The 15,251-nt window shown below is 34.8% G+C and overlaps 1 protein-coding gene and 1 long non-coding RNA gene across 4 annotated transcripts; one reads left to right on the forward strand and one right to left on the reverse strand.

Annotated features, from left to right (window-relative positions):
• Positions 1–377: 377 nt before the first annotated feature.
• Positions 378–4,290, reverse strand: LOC142638655 (indole-3-acetic acid-amido synthetase GH3.10). Of its 3 annotated transcripts, XM_075812707.1 has the most exons (5): positions 3,704–4,289; positions 3,191–3,292; positions 2,794–3,017; positions 2,197–2,493; positions 378–1,067 (listed from the first exon to the last, which is right to left on the reverse strand). In XM_075812707.1, exons 1-5 carry the CDS (start codon positions 4,054–4,056, stop codon positions 532–534), a joined length of 1,512 nt encoding a protein of 503 aa, XP_075668822.1. In that variant the 5' UTR covers positions 4,057–4,289; the 3' UTR covers positions 378–531. The 3 variants fall into 3 exon arrangements, with proteins under 3 accessions (XP_075668822.1, XP_075668821.1, XP_075668820.1); XM_075812706.1 differs by having other exon boundaries at positions 2,197–3,017; positions 3,215–3,292; positions 3,704–4,290; XM_075812705.1 differs by having other exon boundaries at positions 2,197–3,017.
• A 1,278-nt stretch (positions 4,291–5,568) lies between these two features.
• LOC142637994 (uncharacterized) lies at positions 5,569–13,502 on the forward strand. The gene is made up of 2 exons (XR_012844950.1): positions 5,569–5,834; positions 13,068–13,502. It is a non-coding gene; the product is annotated as an uncharacterized LOC142637994 (long non-coding RNA).
• Positions 13,503–15,251: the final 1,749 nt, after the last annotated feature.

The raw sequence follows: 15,251 nt of genomic DNA on the forward strand, positions 1-15,251 counted from the left end.
AAAATAAATTTCAGTCAAACATAATGGTGCAATTTACATTTTAGCTATAAAAAAAAAAAAAAGGAAAAAAAAAAAGAGTCCCTACAATGCTCAATTTGTTCTTGTGTTTGTAACTATTACATTCCTATTAAATTTTATTGAGCTGAGCACACAGATACGGTTTTATTTTGGTTGATGAGTTTTCCTTATTTGTTTGGTCTTCCTTAGCAAATTGGATTGGTGAACCTCCCTGTCTATTTGGCCTTCAAAACTTCATCGAAAGTAAAATATTGATGTCCTAATTTCCTCTTGCCTTCGGGAAGTTGTATTTTGTTGTTACAACCTAGGTAGTTTCTTCATGCATATGCACCCAACTAAATCAATTTTTACCCAATCAGTGATCAACGAATAAGACATAAACTACCAAAATGATTTTTGTTTTTAATTTTTATTACACTTGAAAATTGTGAAAAAAAAAAAAAAAAACTCTTGGCTTTGGCACTTTTCTTTTGGAAACAACCCAGCAAAGATGAATTTCTTTCTCTGCCTATTTCAACCATAAGCTATGCTGTAAACCCTTTTAATGGTACAAACATTAAGAATTCTCAGGATGACCTGGTTGCTAGTGCACCTAGGGGTCTTAAATTGGCTCATTGCTGCCCCATTGCCTATGAAGTAATCTAAAATCTTCGTGAATGTCCCTGTTTCCACAATGCAAAGCTCTAGTGGCCCAATTGAATTAGTTTTCCTAGAAACAACATACCCATGATCAACAAATGATGCATCCATTTCCCGGCAACACTCGCTAAGAACTTGCTCTTCCACTTCTCCTTTAATCTCCCAGTAAATTATATAGTGACCTGGTTGGTTAGCTATATCAGCATGACTAGTGAAATCAACCAGCTCCACTCCAGCCTTACTCAGCAGCTGAGACCCTCTTTCCACTACTAATTGAAGGTCCTTCTCAGTATTTTTGTCAATGTTTACCGTCAAAATTAGCTTTCTCCTGCATACAAAGTTCAATTTAGGGGTTCCTTTGTGAAAACCTGCCACTTCCACCACATCCCCTAACCTGTACCTGTACAACCCTGCATACAATTTAATAGTCAGTACCAATAATGCCAATGCCTGTGTGAAAACTGCACAACATGTTATTGATTCTTGTAAGAACATAATGGGATTCTGATCTTCAGAAACTGTAGAATTACTCTAAAGAGTAAAATTAAAAATTAAAAAAGTAAAAAGAAAAGAAGGAAACCAAAGTGTGATTAATTTGTGACCGCACAAACCATACCACAATAAGCAAAAAACAATTACTTAGACCAATGATACTATGGTTTTAAATTTATCCACGTATCCTTGTTCTCCAAATGTCTTGAATTGTATTGGTGAATCATTAATATAAAAAGGAGAATTAGATTTGGCCAAGATCTTTTTGCCTGCATATGGTCTTAACAGTACTCATATATGTCAAATCGAAGCTTAGCTTGTAGTAGGAAAACAAAGCAGAGGAGTACAAACATATCTAATCCATTGTCTCTAGTATAGATTATAATGTCAGGAAAATTCACCGATAGAGACTATGATGGTATAAACATTTCATGATCAAATGACTAAAGAATTCGCTTAGGATCGAGCAGTTAGGTAACTGTACAAATCAAAAAGATATAGAACAAGCATAATTAAAATTTGAGACTTACTTGAGTTATATACAGAAATAGGTATCACTCTATATCCTATTTTTTCTTCAAAAATAATCTATATCCTATGTTTTATTTTTTATAAAAAGGAAATAAAGAAATGATAAGGTATAGTCGGAATAAAAAATGAATGAATACAAATTTTTCTGTCCCACAATGAGTGGTCCACTTAATGCTCAGGATATCATTTATGTCAAGTTTCTCTATTATTATCAAACTTTTCAAAACTAATTAATTTGGTCTCTAAAACCAATTTACTTTCTAAAACAATTAAGAAAAAAACAATTAAATGGTCTAACCGTGTTTGAGACTAAGTTAGTTTTAGAAACCAAATTTGTTAATTTTAAAAAGTTTTAAACCTAGTTAGGATTAGTTTAACCCTCGGATGTGTTAGTGGAATTTACTGTTAATTTTATTATTATCATTTTAAAGAAAGTAGAAAACTCAAATTGAGGCCAAAGATTCTAAAAGAAAGTAGAACACTCAAATTGAGGCCAAAGATTCTAAAATGACTTACCAGTAAAAGTGGTAAGGACAATCTCGTACTGTTGTCCAAGCTTGACATGGGAGAGTGGGACAGGTTTATCTTCTATGAAGTCATCAATAGCTGAATGGTAATCTTCCTTCTGCCTATAGAGTGGAATGAACTCATAGTAAGAGAAAGTGGGTACTACTGCGAAGGTCACGTTCTCTGGGGGTAGATGGGGATCCACATTCACCCCAATCCAGCTCTCAGTTGAACCATAGTCAGCGCTCACTAGTGGCAACTCTCCTGCATAATGCCTTAGTTTTTTCAAGTAATGTTGCATTGAACCTGTCATTATAGAATACACGTACTTAGCATTTGGCCAAAGCCTAGAAATTAGACCACACCAATCCAAATTTTGTAATTCTTGGCAACACCCTTCGATTTTGGATGCCAAACTTGGGTTGGGGGAGATGATTTCCAAGACAGCTTCTCGCATTTCCGGTATATTGATTCTTGGACTAAGAGTTCCTTCTCTGATATCATTGCATAACTCTTGCCACTGCTCTTCAAATGTGCTAAATGCCTGCACTATGCTATAGGCAAAAGTGGAAGTTATAAACTCTACTTGGTTAGAAAAGAAGAGACCTAGAAGGAGATGACAGTAGTTAGATTGTTTGTAATCTCCACTGGAAATTACTTCTTCTGGGCTGCAAGTGAAAGACTTAGTTTTTTCCTGTTTGATCTTAAACTCTTGGCTTGCAAAGTAGTGGGTTGTGGCTGTTCCTGTTGCTAACCCTCCCTTTGTTTTGAACTGTTTACTACTGTAAATGAGCTCAAGAATTCTCCCTCCTTCTCTTATTGGATAAACCCTACAGTTATACATAAAGAAAGATATACAAAATATACCAAAAAAAAAAAAAAAAAAAAGGAATAAAGGCATGCAGCACTAGCAATTAGCAAACTATACATGTTAAAAAGGAAATTTATGGCGATAGTTATTTATGATACAAGAAAAAAGATATTGACAAAAAGTGAGATGAACCTTGATCTATAAGCAGCTGCCAACCTAAAAATCTGAAGGGTGGTCTGGGCGCTATGCCCTGTAAAGGGTACGTATTTCTGTCTCCCATCTGTTGTTCCAGAACTACAAAACCATGACCATGGATTACAGTAAATTACACATGTGAAAGGTGTGGAACCTAGTACAAATATTTTTCAACAAGATTGGAGGGAATATAGCAGAGACTTCTTTACAAAGTGAAAAAAAAAAAAAAAAAAAAAACCGAAACGAAACAAAAGCTAGTGGTTTACTTTCAAATCAATGTCATAAAATCATCATAAAAATTCAGAACAACTTCTAGGCACCCCATAAAATCAGATAAGAGATGGGAGCCAAAAAAAGGAGCAAATTACAGCCCTAAACTTAAATTCTATATTCTGATTCCTTTTCAAAGATGATAATTCCAAAAGAAGATATAGTAAAAGCTAAAATGAAGCTCAAACCAAAAGAAAAAAAAAAAGAAATAAAAGAAGGTATTTATTATTTAATATTTACCTTAAGGAGAGAGTTGTTATGGGTTGTTGAGTGAGTAAAGGAGCTTTGTCCCCATCTGCAATTCTCTGAATATAAGGATCTAAATCTGCATGGGAGGCAAGGGGCACTGTGGAAGTGAAGAGTGATTCCAATGCACATGCATCCATGTTTTGGATGTTTAAGTTGTCTCTCTGCTCCCCAAACCATTTTTTGAGATATTCCACACCATAGTTCAGCTGAAGAATTTGGCGAAGTGTCTGAGTCTGAACATGTCCGGCGTTCTCACACGCGTTCTCGAACCAGTCGATAATGTCATCATGCTCGTGGTTGCCATTGCTTTTGCTATAATAACTCACTGGCACAGCTGGTTCCATTATGGATTTTGGTGATGCAGCATATCAGAAATGAAAAAAAAAAAAAAGAAGTTGTTATAGATGGGTTGGGGAGGGGAGGGGGTACTTTTTATGAAGAACCAAGGGCAAGGAGCCCACAAATTGAAAGATCCTTATCTTGGGCTATGGTTATGTGTAGATAGAGCTTTGTCCCTTATAGTATAGCTCAAAAGACCTCTCCTAATATTTTTCGGTCTAGCTCCATTGTGTAATGGTACGATTGTTTAGAGACCACAAGAAATAGTGTTATCATATTTTGAGAGAGAGAGAGAGAGAGAGAGAGAGAGAGAGATTCTTCTTTGAAAAGATATGTGGACTAATGCGGCCAGGGGACCAAAACCCACGAGCCTTGACAGCTCGACACACCTTGTTATTTTTTCCCTCCAATTTATGAGCCACCATTTGAAAATGATACGTGTTTCGTGTCATCTTTCATGTCTCTATCCCTTGTTTTTTAAACATTTGGTATTTTCGAAGTATGGTGAAATTGTATTTTATTCCTTTATATTTATAATTGATTCTATCATAAATATAATAGATGAATTTCACCATCACTATAAAATATGCGGGTTATAGCCGTGTTAATTTGCAAAAATGCGACTATAGCTTGCATATAGCCGCGTTTTAAGTAACTGTGACTTAAAGTATTCAACGATAGTTGTGTGTTTAAAACGCAGCTATAGGATATGTCTATAACTGCGTTTTTGGGTGTTTATAGTCCCATTTTTTTAGTTAGGAGCTATTGTCGTGTTTTAAACATGTGGCTGTAGGACCAATCGAATCAATTTTTTTTTTTTTTTTTTTTAATCTGACCTATGGCCGTGTTTGGAAAATGTGGCTTTAGCTTACCTATAGCCACGTTTTTCAAACACGGTTATAAATTTAGTTTGTAGCCGCGTTTAAAATACGCGGCTTTAGTTTTTCTATAGTCGCGCTTTTATAACGTAGCTTCAGCTTTGCCTATAGCTGCAAGTTAAAAACGCGGCTTTAGGGTTGGTATAAATAGTAACACAAAAATCTAATCAGACCTTTTGTTCACCAAACACGTCACTCTAGCTCCCATTGTAGATCAGATCTCTCACTCTCACTCTTCGATCTCAAGCTTTCACCCTCCATCTGTCACTCTCACTCTCAATCTCTCTTAGTCACCACTCTAACTCCAGCTTTGCCTATAGCCGCTGAGCTCCTTTCCCCTCGGCGGAGCTTCGACCCACTTCATTGAACTCCTTCCTCATCTTTAGTTAGGATCTATTGCCGCATTTTAAACACGTGGCTATATGACTAACCAAATCATTTTTTTTTAATCTGACCTATGGCCGTGTTTGAAAAATGTGGCTTTAGCTTACCTATAGCCACATTTTTTAAACGCAGCTATAAATTTAATTTGTAGCCGTGTTTTTAAAACGTGGCTTTAGCTTTGCCTATAGCTGCAAGTTACAAACGTAGCTTTAGCGTTAGTATAAATACTAACACAAAAATTTGATTAGACCTTTTGTTCACCAAACACGTCACTCTAGCTCCCATCGTAGATCAGATCTCTCACTCTCACTCTTCGATCTCAAGCGCTCACCCTCCATTTGTCACTCTCACTCTCAATCTCTCTTAGTCACCACTCTAACTCCAGCTTTGCCTATAGCCGCTGAGCTCCTTTCCCCTCTACGGAGCTTCGATCCACTTCACCGAGCTCCTTCCTTATCTTTCTTTGTGTCCATCACCATCACCGAGCTCCTTCCTCATCCCCTTCTTTCTCTCTTTAACTGGTGAGCCTCTCTTTCTCGCTGTAACTTTTATCTATTTATATGTATGTATTTATGTCGCATGCTTAGTAGTGATTGATTGATCTAAAGTTTTAGTCTTTGTTTGAAAAATGTAATTTCAGTTTCTGGGTTTCTTTGTTTTGATCGCCCTTTAATCAATTTTTGCTTCTTTAAAAAAAAAGTTCTAATGATTCTGTATTGAGATGGGTATTGAGATGGGCATTGTGAAAATAGAAGCAGTTATTCAGGGTTTAATGAAATACTTATTTACTGATAAAGATCAGCTACTGTTCATAAAACTTACCTTAGGAGCCAAATAGCTAATGTAATGTGGGATTTTCTTTTAGATTTTTTTTTTTGAGAATTTTTTTTTATACCTTTTAGATTACCACAGCTCTCGTTGAACATGTCTTCCTCCAATGCCATTAGAGAAGTCAGAGAATTGAGAGAATAGTATTGGATAAAGTATAATAATTGTTATGTAGAATTTAGATTAGAGTAGGTGAGGGGGAGAAAAGAGAGTAGAAAGTTTGGTTTGATTTCTACTATTTGTTACTTTCCCAACGTCAGATATGATAGCACGGCAGCACTCCTATCATTTCCCCCACTTCTTAATTATTATCTTCTTTTGGGTATGTTTTTATTGCTTTAATTATTATTTTATTATATTTTCCTATTTGTCTATTAGATCAAGCATTTAGTGGTCTGGAATTTTGCTGCATTATATGTTGTTGTGGGTGACTCTTATAATATGTATGACCTCATATATTATTTATAACTAGTCACGTACTAGCTCGTTGCACATGATAATTTTTTAAAAATGGTCTTATTAAATATTTTATTAATACTATAATTTTAGTTATTAACTATTAGTTTTTCATTAGTTTTTAAGTTAATAAAAACCTTAAATATACCTTCTTTTTTTTTAACCTTTATACTCTATATATTCCTTTTTTTTGAATGCGTAAAATTATAGACTACTACTCCATAATGATAATGGCTAATTAATTTTATATTTTTTTTAGTGATCTCATTTGTAAGGCTTCTTACCATTATCATATATTTACGAAATGATGATTTGCATAACAAAGACAATAAATGAGAAGTAGCATTATTCATTAGATTTTCGAAAGTAATAGTGTATGAAGATTATATATATATATATATATATATAGTATAAATAAGGTTAAATGAAAGGTCAAAAAATGGATTTTTAAATTTTCTAACTTTATTTCTTATGTAATTTCTACTACTATCAGAGAATAACTCTTTTTTAGTTATGATTAATATGGTTTCCATAGTTAGAGTTTGATTAGTTTTAAATTTAAATTTAGTATTATGATTGTATTTATTTGTTGATTGTTGATTTAATTTTTTAAGTGAATTTAACGGTTTATGTTACTACACTGTAAAGTTTTTAATGTTCTTTACATGGTAATCTCTATTTTATTTTATAAAAAGTTGTAAAATATTTTACCTTTGAAAATTTGGTAAAACATTTTCCAAAAGCATATAGTGGCTTCTCCTCCCCCATTTGGTTGCTAGGTCACCAGTTTGGTGGCTAGACACTCTACTTTAACGATCGGTGACAACGGTTAGGCGGCCAGAGACTTCGCTACAATGGTCTGGTGTTCGGTAACTCCACTCATCGATGTCTGTAAACATCACACCGGCAACCGGTGTCGGCAGTTTGATCATTGGAGATACCACACCGACAATGATCGTCGACATTCCGATTGCCAGAGCCACCGCTTTAACTGGCAGTTGCAGTGATCTGGTCACCGGATCTTCGATACCAGTTGCTTTAGTATTGAGACATCGATTTTGGTGGTTTGCAAGCCCAAAAAGCCTACGAAATAGAAATACATAAACTTGAAGTGACACCAATATGGTGCTGGCTAAAACTCCTATGATACTTAAATTAGTACTCTATTCCAAGAAACAAATATCAAAGTGTAAGGAGTTTCTCTCATACATAGGAGACAAAGACATCAAACACTCATTTTCAAGCTTGAATTCGTATCATAACTCATGTAAAACTAATAAAGCTCATTTGCTAGAATTTAGCTAGGGTTAGAGTTAGTTAGAAGTTAGTTAGTTATAGTTTGTTAGAAAAGTGCACATGTAAAAAATTAAACACAAGGGGATATCCTTTAAAGCACATCCCTAATTAGTTTTTCAATAGTAATGAGCTATGTATGGCCACTTAGAATGAGGCATTGAGTGTATAAATCAAGCCATGTACTCATCATTTTTTATCAGTGAAACTATATTCAAGTTGTTATTTAGTTTTTTGTTTTCTCTCTAGTCTTTCTCTTGGAGCTAAAGACTCCATTGAAATAATATCATTCTTGAAGGTGGTGACTCTCTTGAAGTAGTCACAATCCATTCAACCATTAACTACTCATAAAAACCATTGAGCACCCAAAAGCCTAAATCAAGCCTAAACACCCACTTACTAATCTCTAACCTGAAAACCATCACCAACTACTAAATCCACCCTAACCCCCAACATTGTACTCAAACCCTAAGAGCCTTAGACAAAAAATCACAGTATCTCAATCATCAAGAACTATGCCCAAAGACATGAACCAAATGGTAGGTGGTGTTCATGCTCTCAACCTATTGAAACCCACCAAAAGGTAAACATTTGCTAGATTTGCAAAGCCAAATGGCCTCTTGTCAGATGGATGGAGAGACCTTTGTGTGGTATCAAGAAGCAAAAAAAACAAAAAAATCAGGAATTTTCCATGAGTTGGGAGGTGTTCATTGGCACCTTATAAGATGGGTTTTGATCAATAGCCAATGATGCACCAATGGAGACTTTTAAAAGGTTGAGAGAAACCTCTACAATGGCTAGCTATAAGGCACCCTTCAAAGCTCTTGTCTAACTTTTTTAAAAATTAATTCTTCAAGAATCAATTGTTCAAATTTTGGAGAGCTTCAATATCATAATCAACGAACCACCAAAGATGTAAGATCTAACAAAAAAAATTGTTAAAGATCAAAGGAGATCCAAAAGTCAACAAATCAATCACTTGAGGCCAATAAATCATCAAAGGAGTCCAAGTGGTGTGTTGGTAACATTGCTAGTCTTGGTTCTTAATTGAGGGTGAGATCTCAGGTTCTACACTCCACGACACTCAATTATCTATTTTTTAAAATAAAGTCAACTCTTTGACCCAGTTGAGTCGGCTTACGGTTCAAATTGTTTTTCGGGTCGAACCACGATTCAAGGAATTTTCTCAGATTCTTCAAATAGTCGGTTCTAACACATAGAGAGGGTTTGGATCCACGTTCACGTCTGCGTTTCTCTTCATTGCGCGTTTTCAGCTTTTTTTTTTTTTTTTTTTTTTTTTTCAGCCGCTGTTGTTGACCAATTCTCCTCATGAACAATGCATCCGTGCACTGTTCATGGACCCACAAATTTCACTTTTCAGCAACTTTTTCATTAAAAATGGGTCCCACAGCACTATTTACACATTTAAAAATTATTTTGCTACAGTGTTTTCAGTTTTCAGTTTTCAATTTTCAGCAATAAGTTCTATCCAAACGGACCCATAATAAACCAGTTTTATACTCGTTCCATGGTTAACCCAATCGGATCGGCAAGTCCAATTTGGGTTTGAAAACCTTGCAACAAAGACATAGAAAATGGTTTGTCAATAACACAATCTATAAATTAATAACTTTTATCCTAAAAGAATTTAATACTTTTTTTAATCTAAAGAAATAGATGCCCTATAATGTAGAAACTAATGCTAAGAACACGTGAACAAAGTATGATATTATAAGACAGGGAAAATGTAAGTATAAATGGAAAACTCTATTGGTTTAGGATGGAAAAGTAGGGGATAAAAAATCATGAGGAAATGAAAAAGTGGAGAATGGAAAGAGAAATTCTATGTTCACAACATTTTCGCAATACTTTCACAAAAAAATCATAAGTGACAGGTTATTACAGATTGTTATTGGTGAAAAAAAAGTAATTTTAGTGATAGGTTTAAATTAGAACTAATAATAATTTACCACGTATGATTTGTTGTGAAGTACCTTAAATATCTTGTGGACATAGCATTTCTCGAATGGAAAATATTTAATTGTTCCTCATGTGTGTTTGGTTGGGGGTGAAAAGTGGAGAATAAAAAACATTTATTTTTATTAATCTCTATAAATTTACTCTTATGCCCCTGTTACATAATATTAAAAAAAAAATTATAATATAAAAAATCTAATATTTAAAAGAAAAAAAAAATCTAATAACTTTTTTAATCAAAAGTGATAATAGCCATATAAAGTATAAACTAAAGCCAAGGGGGAGTGAATAGAATATTTTAATATAAGATATGGAAAATGTAAGTATAAATGACAAACTCTATTGGTTTGAGTGGAAAAGTAAGGGACAAAAAATCGCGAGGAAATGGAAAATTGGAGGATGAAAAACTTTTTTGTTTCGTTAAAATGAAAAATGAGAGTATAGAAAATATAATCTCTATAAATTTATTCTCATGCCTCTATTACATAATATATAAAAAATTACAATTTATAATATAAGAAAAACCTAATATTTAAAAGAAAAAAATATGATCATTAGTTAAAAAAAAGAAAATAATGATGCTTGGAGGGAGGAGAGGGACATATAGGCAAATTAGTATCTAAGCCCCTCAATCTCCCCATTTTCTCCCCAATTCCAGGAGACTGTGTATTGGTAGAAAACAGACAAAGAATTAGTAGGCCAAAGGTGAAAACAACTATGTGACTATGCATCTACCATTTTCTTTCCCCGTTTCTCCTTGCCAACCAAACAACTCTTCTGTAAGCGCACAATTGCATCTGGCCCCAAGAACAGTTACGGGCTCAGGCCCAATGAGCCTTAAACAATATGAATTTGTAGAGTGTGGGCTTGAAACCCAGGTTAGAAGTGTTTGAGGATTAAATGACAAGTCAAAGATTGCAAACACTTGAAAACAACAAGGAATATTGTAAATCAACCTCCTCGGACGTAAGCCGAGAGTTGTTCTTATATTATCTCTTCCTCTTTTTTCTTTTCCTTTTGGATTACAAAAAAGTCCGTCCCCCCCTTTCTATTCTAGGTTTCTCCTTAAATACTCTTCTTTTTGATACTTTGTACACGTGTTGCCCCAACTCCCCCTTAGCCTAGATATTTCTTTTCTCAGTGCCTTTGAATAGTAACCAGAAGTTTCCCTTCCACTGTTCAGGTGTCACTTCCCCATTAATGCGGCCAGGGTGGTAGGTGCAGGGTCTTTAATGTGGAGGTGGCAACCTTTATCTTTGGTATTTCTCTGACATCGGTGCTTCCAAGACATTCAAGGGTTCACCCCTTTTAACCATTGGTCTTGACCGTGTCATTCCCTAGCCTTTACCATGAAGTCCCTGGTTCTCCGGTGTCCGTCCGAGGAGAAATTCACCCTCGGCTGGATCCTCGGATCCTTGGCGTATGGGCCGACCCGTAGTACTAACAAATTCTAAATCCAAGAGCAGGTCGGCCTTCTTTAGCATGGCCCAAAGGCCCACATTCCCATCAGGGTCTTTTTACCCCCCACATCTTCTACCCAAAATCCCCCCTATTTTCCTCTCTCATTTTCCACTCTCATTTTCCATCTCCCATAAATCACCCAACCAAACATACACTACAAAACAAACTAAACATTGAAGCATATATTGATCATTTATTTTAGAATTTTTTTTTACAAAAAATTGAAAAAATTATCAAAATTTTTTTCTTTATAAATTTTTTAAAAATAGTTTACTAATGAATGAACGGTTGTGCATTAGTAAAAATGCATATAAAAATAGAAAACAGTTATAATTATTTGTTTGAATTATAGAGTTATCCCACTTAGAGCATCAGTATTCGGGCTAGTATAACTCATAATATGCTATATTTTAGCATCAAAGCACAAAAAACATGCATTACCCGAACTTCCAATTGTAAATTTTTTTACAATCTTGCTACAATGTTGTTTTGTATGACGTTACTATAGCATATTGTATAATATTAAATTAGTTTTTTCTCTCTTTGTTTCCCACTCGATCTCTTTGTCTCCCACTCTCTGTGTCTTTCCGTGTCATATTTTCTCTTATTCTCTCTCTCTCTCCCCTTCAGTCCTCAGTCCCTTTCTCACATCTCTCTCCATTCAAAGCTTGCCATTGGATTTTTGCTATGGATTTTTGTCTTTTGGGTTCGGATGGGTTGGATTTGGATTCCAATGGGGTTTGGGTTGGATTTGGATTGGTTGGTTTGAGTTGGCGTGGTGAGTGTGGTGGTGGCGTGGTGGTAATTGAGTTGTTTTTGCTATGAGTTTGTTGGGTGTTTGGTGGGTGTCGTGGTTAAGGTGTGGAGATTGGCTTTTGTGGTGGAGGCGTGGAGATCGTGGAGTTGTGGTTGTGGCTAGGTAACGTGGGGTCATGAATTGTGGGTTTTGGTGGAGCTGTAGAGGTCGTGGGTTTTGAAATTAAAGGAAAAGCATTGTTATTGATTCCATTCCGTTCCGGCCGGAACGGCCGGAATTTTTCGTTCCGGTATGCAAACCGGTACCGGAATACCCAACGTTCCACCTCGGGCCAGATTTCGGGCCATTCCGGTCCATTCCGGCCATTCCGGTCCATTCCGGCCAATTCCGGCCGAGATGTGAATTCCGGCCGGTACATGATTTGGCCTATGGAAAAAAAAAAAAAAAAAAAAAAAAAAAAAAATTTGATGGCTAATATTATGTTATAAATTTTGTTGGCTTATTAGTTATTAATTATTATGTGCTTATGTAATGAGTAATGACTTGTTATAAATCTTCTTATTGTTTGATGTTGTATTGAGGTTTAAGACATAAAAGTTAAGACTAAATGTTTTGTATTATTTGATGTTTAGTTATTGTCTTGTAAATCTTCTTATTGTGTGATGTTAAATAGATGTTATATTGATGTTTAAGACTTAAGAGTTAAGACTAAATGATTTGTATTATTTGAAATTTAGTTATTTATTTATTAGAATTGACAATTTTATGTTTTACAAGAATATATATAATTTAATTTTTAGGAACCCGAAACACCTTAAAACGGTACGCCGAAATCGGCCGGTACCGAAATATTCCATTCCACTGGACAAACCGAAACGGGGTCCGAAACGGTATTAATAACAATGAGGAAAAGAACCTATCTTCTTCTTTTTTTTTTCTTTTTTTTTTTTTATTTTTTTTTATAACTTTATGGGTATTTCAGAGACGGATCAATCTCAAGTTAGCCAAGTAGAAGGGCGTGCAACCAAAAACCAACATGAATCTGAAGAGGTTTCAACAGAGTTGAAATTTAGTAAGAGGCTAGCATCACCAAAAAGAGGAAAGCAAGTGAAAACTATGGCAACCTCTTTGTGCCATCAAGAACTAGTGGAGTCGAAAGAATGAAAATTAAAAGCCGTGAGGAGAATGACGTTGTTTCATTGGACTTAAGGCTTGGCCTTGACCCTTGGGTTATCAAGAAAAGGATTGAGGCAAGTGATATTGGAAATTTGTGAAGTCTGTTGTTGGCTGCAGAAGTTAGGGGGAGAAGAAAAGAGAGAGAAGAGAGATAATTTTATATTATTTTATTTTATAATTTATATTGTTTTGATATGTTGTAGGTTAAAATAAAAGTTGGGATGTTAAATATATTGTAAAATAATAAGGACTTGTAAATGTCGTTTTAACGACAAGAGTTTTTAGTTTTTACATCTCAGTTTTTGGACTCATGTACTATATTGTCAACCTACTTTCTACACTTTCGTCCTTTAATATAGCCACGTGGGTTTCTCTAAAACTTTCTCTACTAGATATTTCCCACTACCTCCAAAATTGGGTGTCCACATTATTGTCTATTTGTGTGTGTGTGTGTGTCTATTTCCTTTCTTCTTTTCTGATCTATAATTCTTTCTCCTCTCTCTCTCTCTCTCGACAAAATAATGAAAGAGGCTGTGACGATGGCTTTGTTGATGTTAAGAGTGTGGATGTTTTGAGTATAGCTAAAAAGGGTCATTTTTTTTTGTTTGAAACCTAGTAGATCTGGCTTTTATTTTTTTATCTTTCCTGTTTGGTATTGAGAAAATGAGGGAGAAGGGTCCGTTTTTTGGTTTGAAACCCAGTAGATCTAGCTTTTATTTTTTAATCTTTATTGTTTGGTTATGTATTTTAGCTTCATTTTAGCTTTGCTTTTGCATTTTAGCTTCTGAGTTTTGGATTGGAATTTGGAATTCTCTTTATTATTTTCATTTTAGCTTCATCAATCAGAGGCAACTGGAGATTTGAAGCTATGGGTTCTCTTGCAGTTGTAGTACAGGAAAAAGAAGAAAAAATTTGAGTTTTAACGCCATTTGTTTGAGTTGTTAAATTGGATAGATGTCAAAATTTTAAGTAGGGAACCTAAGGTATTGTACCTAAATTTTGCCCATATAATTTAATATCACCCTCAATAAATTAAAATACTTAATATCTCAACTAAAAAAAAAAAAAAACCTATATGGACAAACGTGTAATATTTATAAGCCAATAAAATCTCCATCCAATCTTGTATTTAGATCTTTGTTGGCTCCTCGTTTCCCACATTTTCTCCACATGATTTCCGGGGTTTGATGATCAATCTCTCTACTAGGCCAAGGTTGCTTTCGTCAAAAAAGATAAAAAAAAAAAAAAAAAACTCTACTAGGCCAGAAATTGTACAAATTTCTATTGATATATGGCTTTTGGCTTGCCCTTTTCTTTTCTTTTTCTTCTTTTTTTCAGTTTTGGATAATACTATCAGAATGACTTTTGACTTTTGGCTTTTGGCTATGCCACAAAATGGCTCTGTTACCCATATGTCTTTCATTTTTAATGCCCTTCGAAAACTAATTAAGGAGAATGAAATATATATAAATTATCTGAAGTTTAGTGGAACATCAATCATTTATTGGAAAGGTATTCCACCATGTCACTCTGTCAGTATCATTTACATGTTTCAAAATCCTATAAACTTTATTCAAAGATTTCTATAGCCATCCAACCATATGTAATATCCATTCAGGGGATAAAAAAACAGAAGAAGAAGAAGTAATATCTAGATATTGCTATCGATTTTTTTTGTGTCAAGTATCAACTTGTTATGCCGATTTTTTCAGTGGGCTGAAATTGTCTAAAAAGAAGAACTGACCGAGGAAGCAACTAGCCTGAGGAAGGTGCTCGGACAGGGATCATCCGAAGAAATTGGGAAGGAGTCTGCACAAAGCCAAGGGCGCTGATCCGAGGAAGATAGTAGTATTCAATGTGGATAAGATGAAAGGGGAAATTATCTTAAATGCACTGCACCAACCAAATTTGCCGCATTATTGGCCAAATAACACCAAAACAGTGTCATCACAACCTGTTACTTATCCGGCATAGTCTCAAAAGGAGGTGA

Source organism: Castanea sativa, chromosome 6, assembly GCF_040712315.1.
Source record: "Castanea sativa cultivar Marrone di Chiusa Pesio chromosome 6, ASM4071231v1".
NCBI classification, from domain to species: Eukaryota; Viridiplantae; Streptophyta; class Magnoliopsida; order Fagales; family Fagaceae; genus Castanea; species Castanea sativa.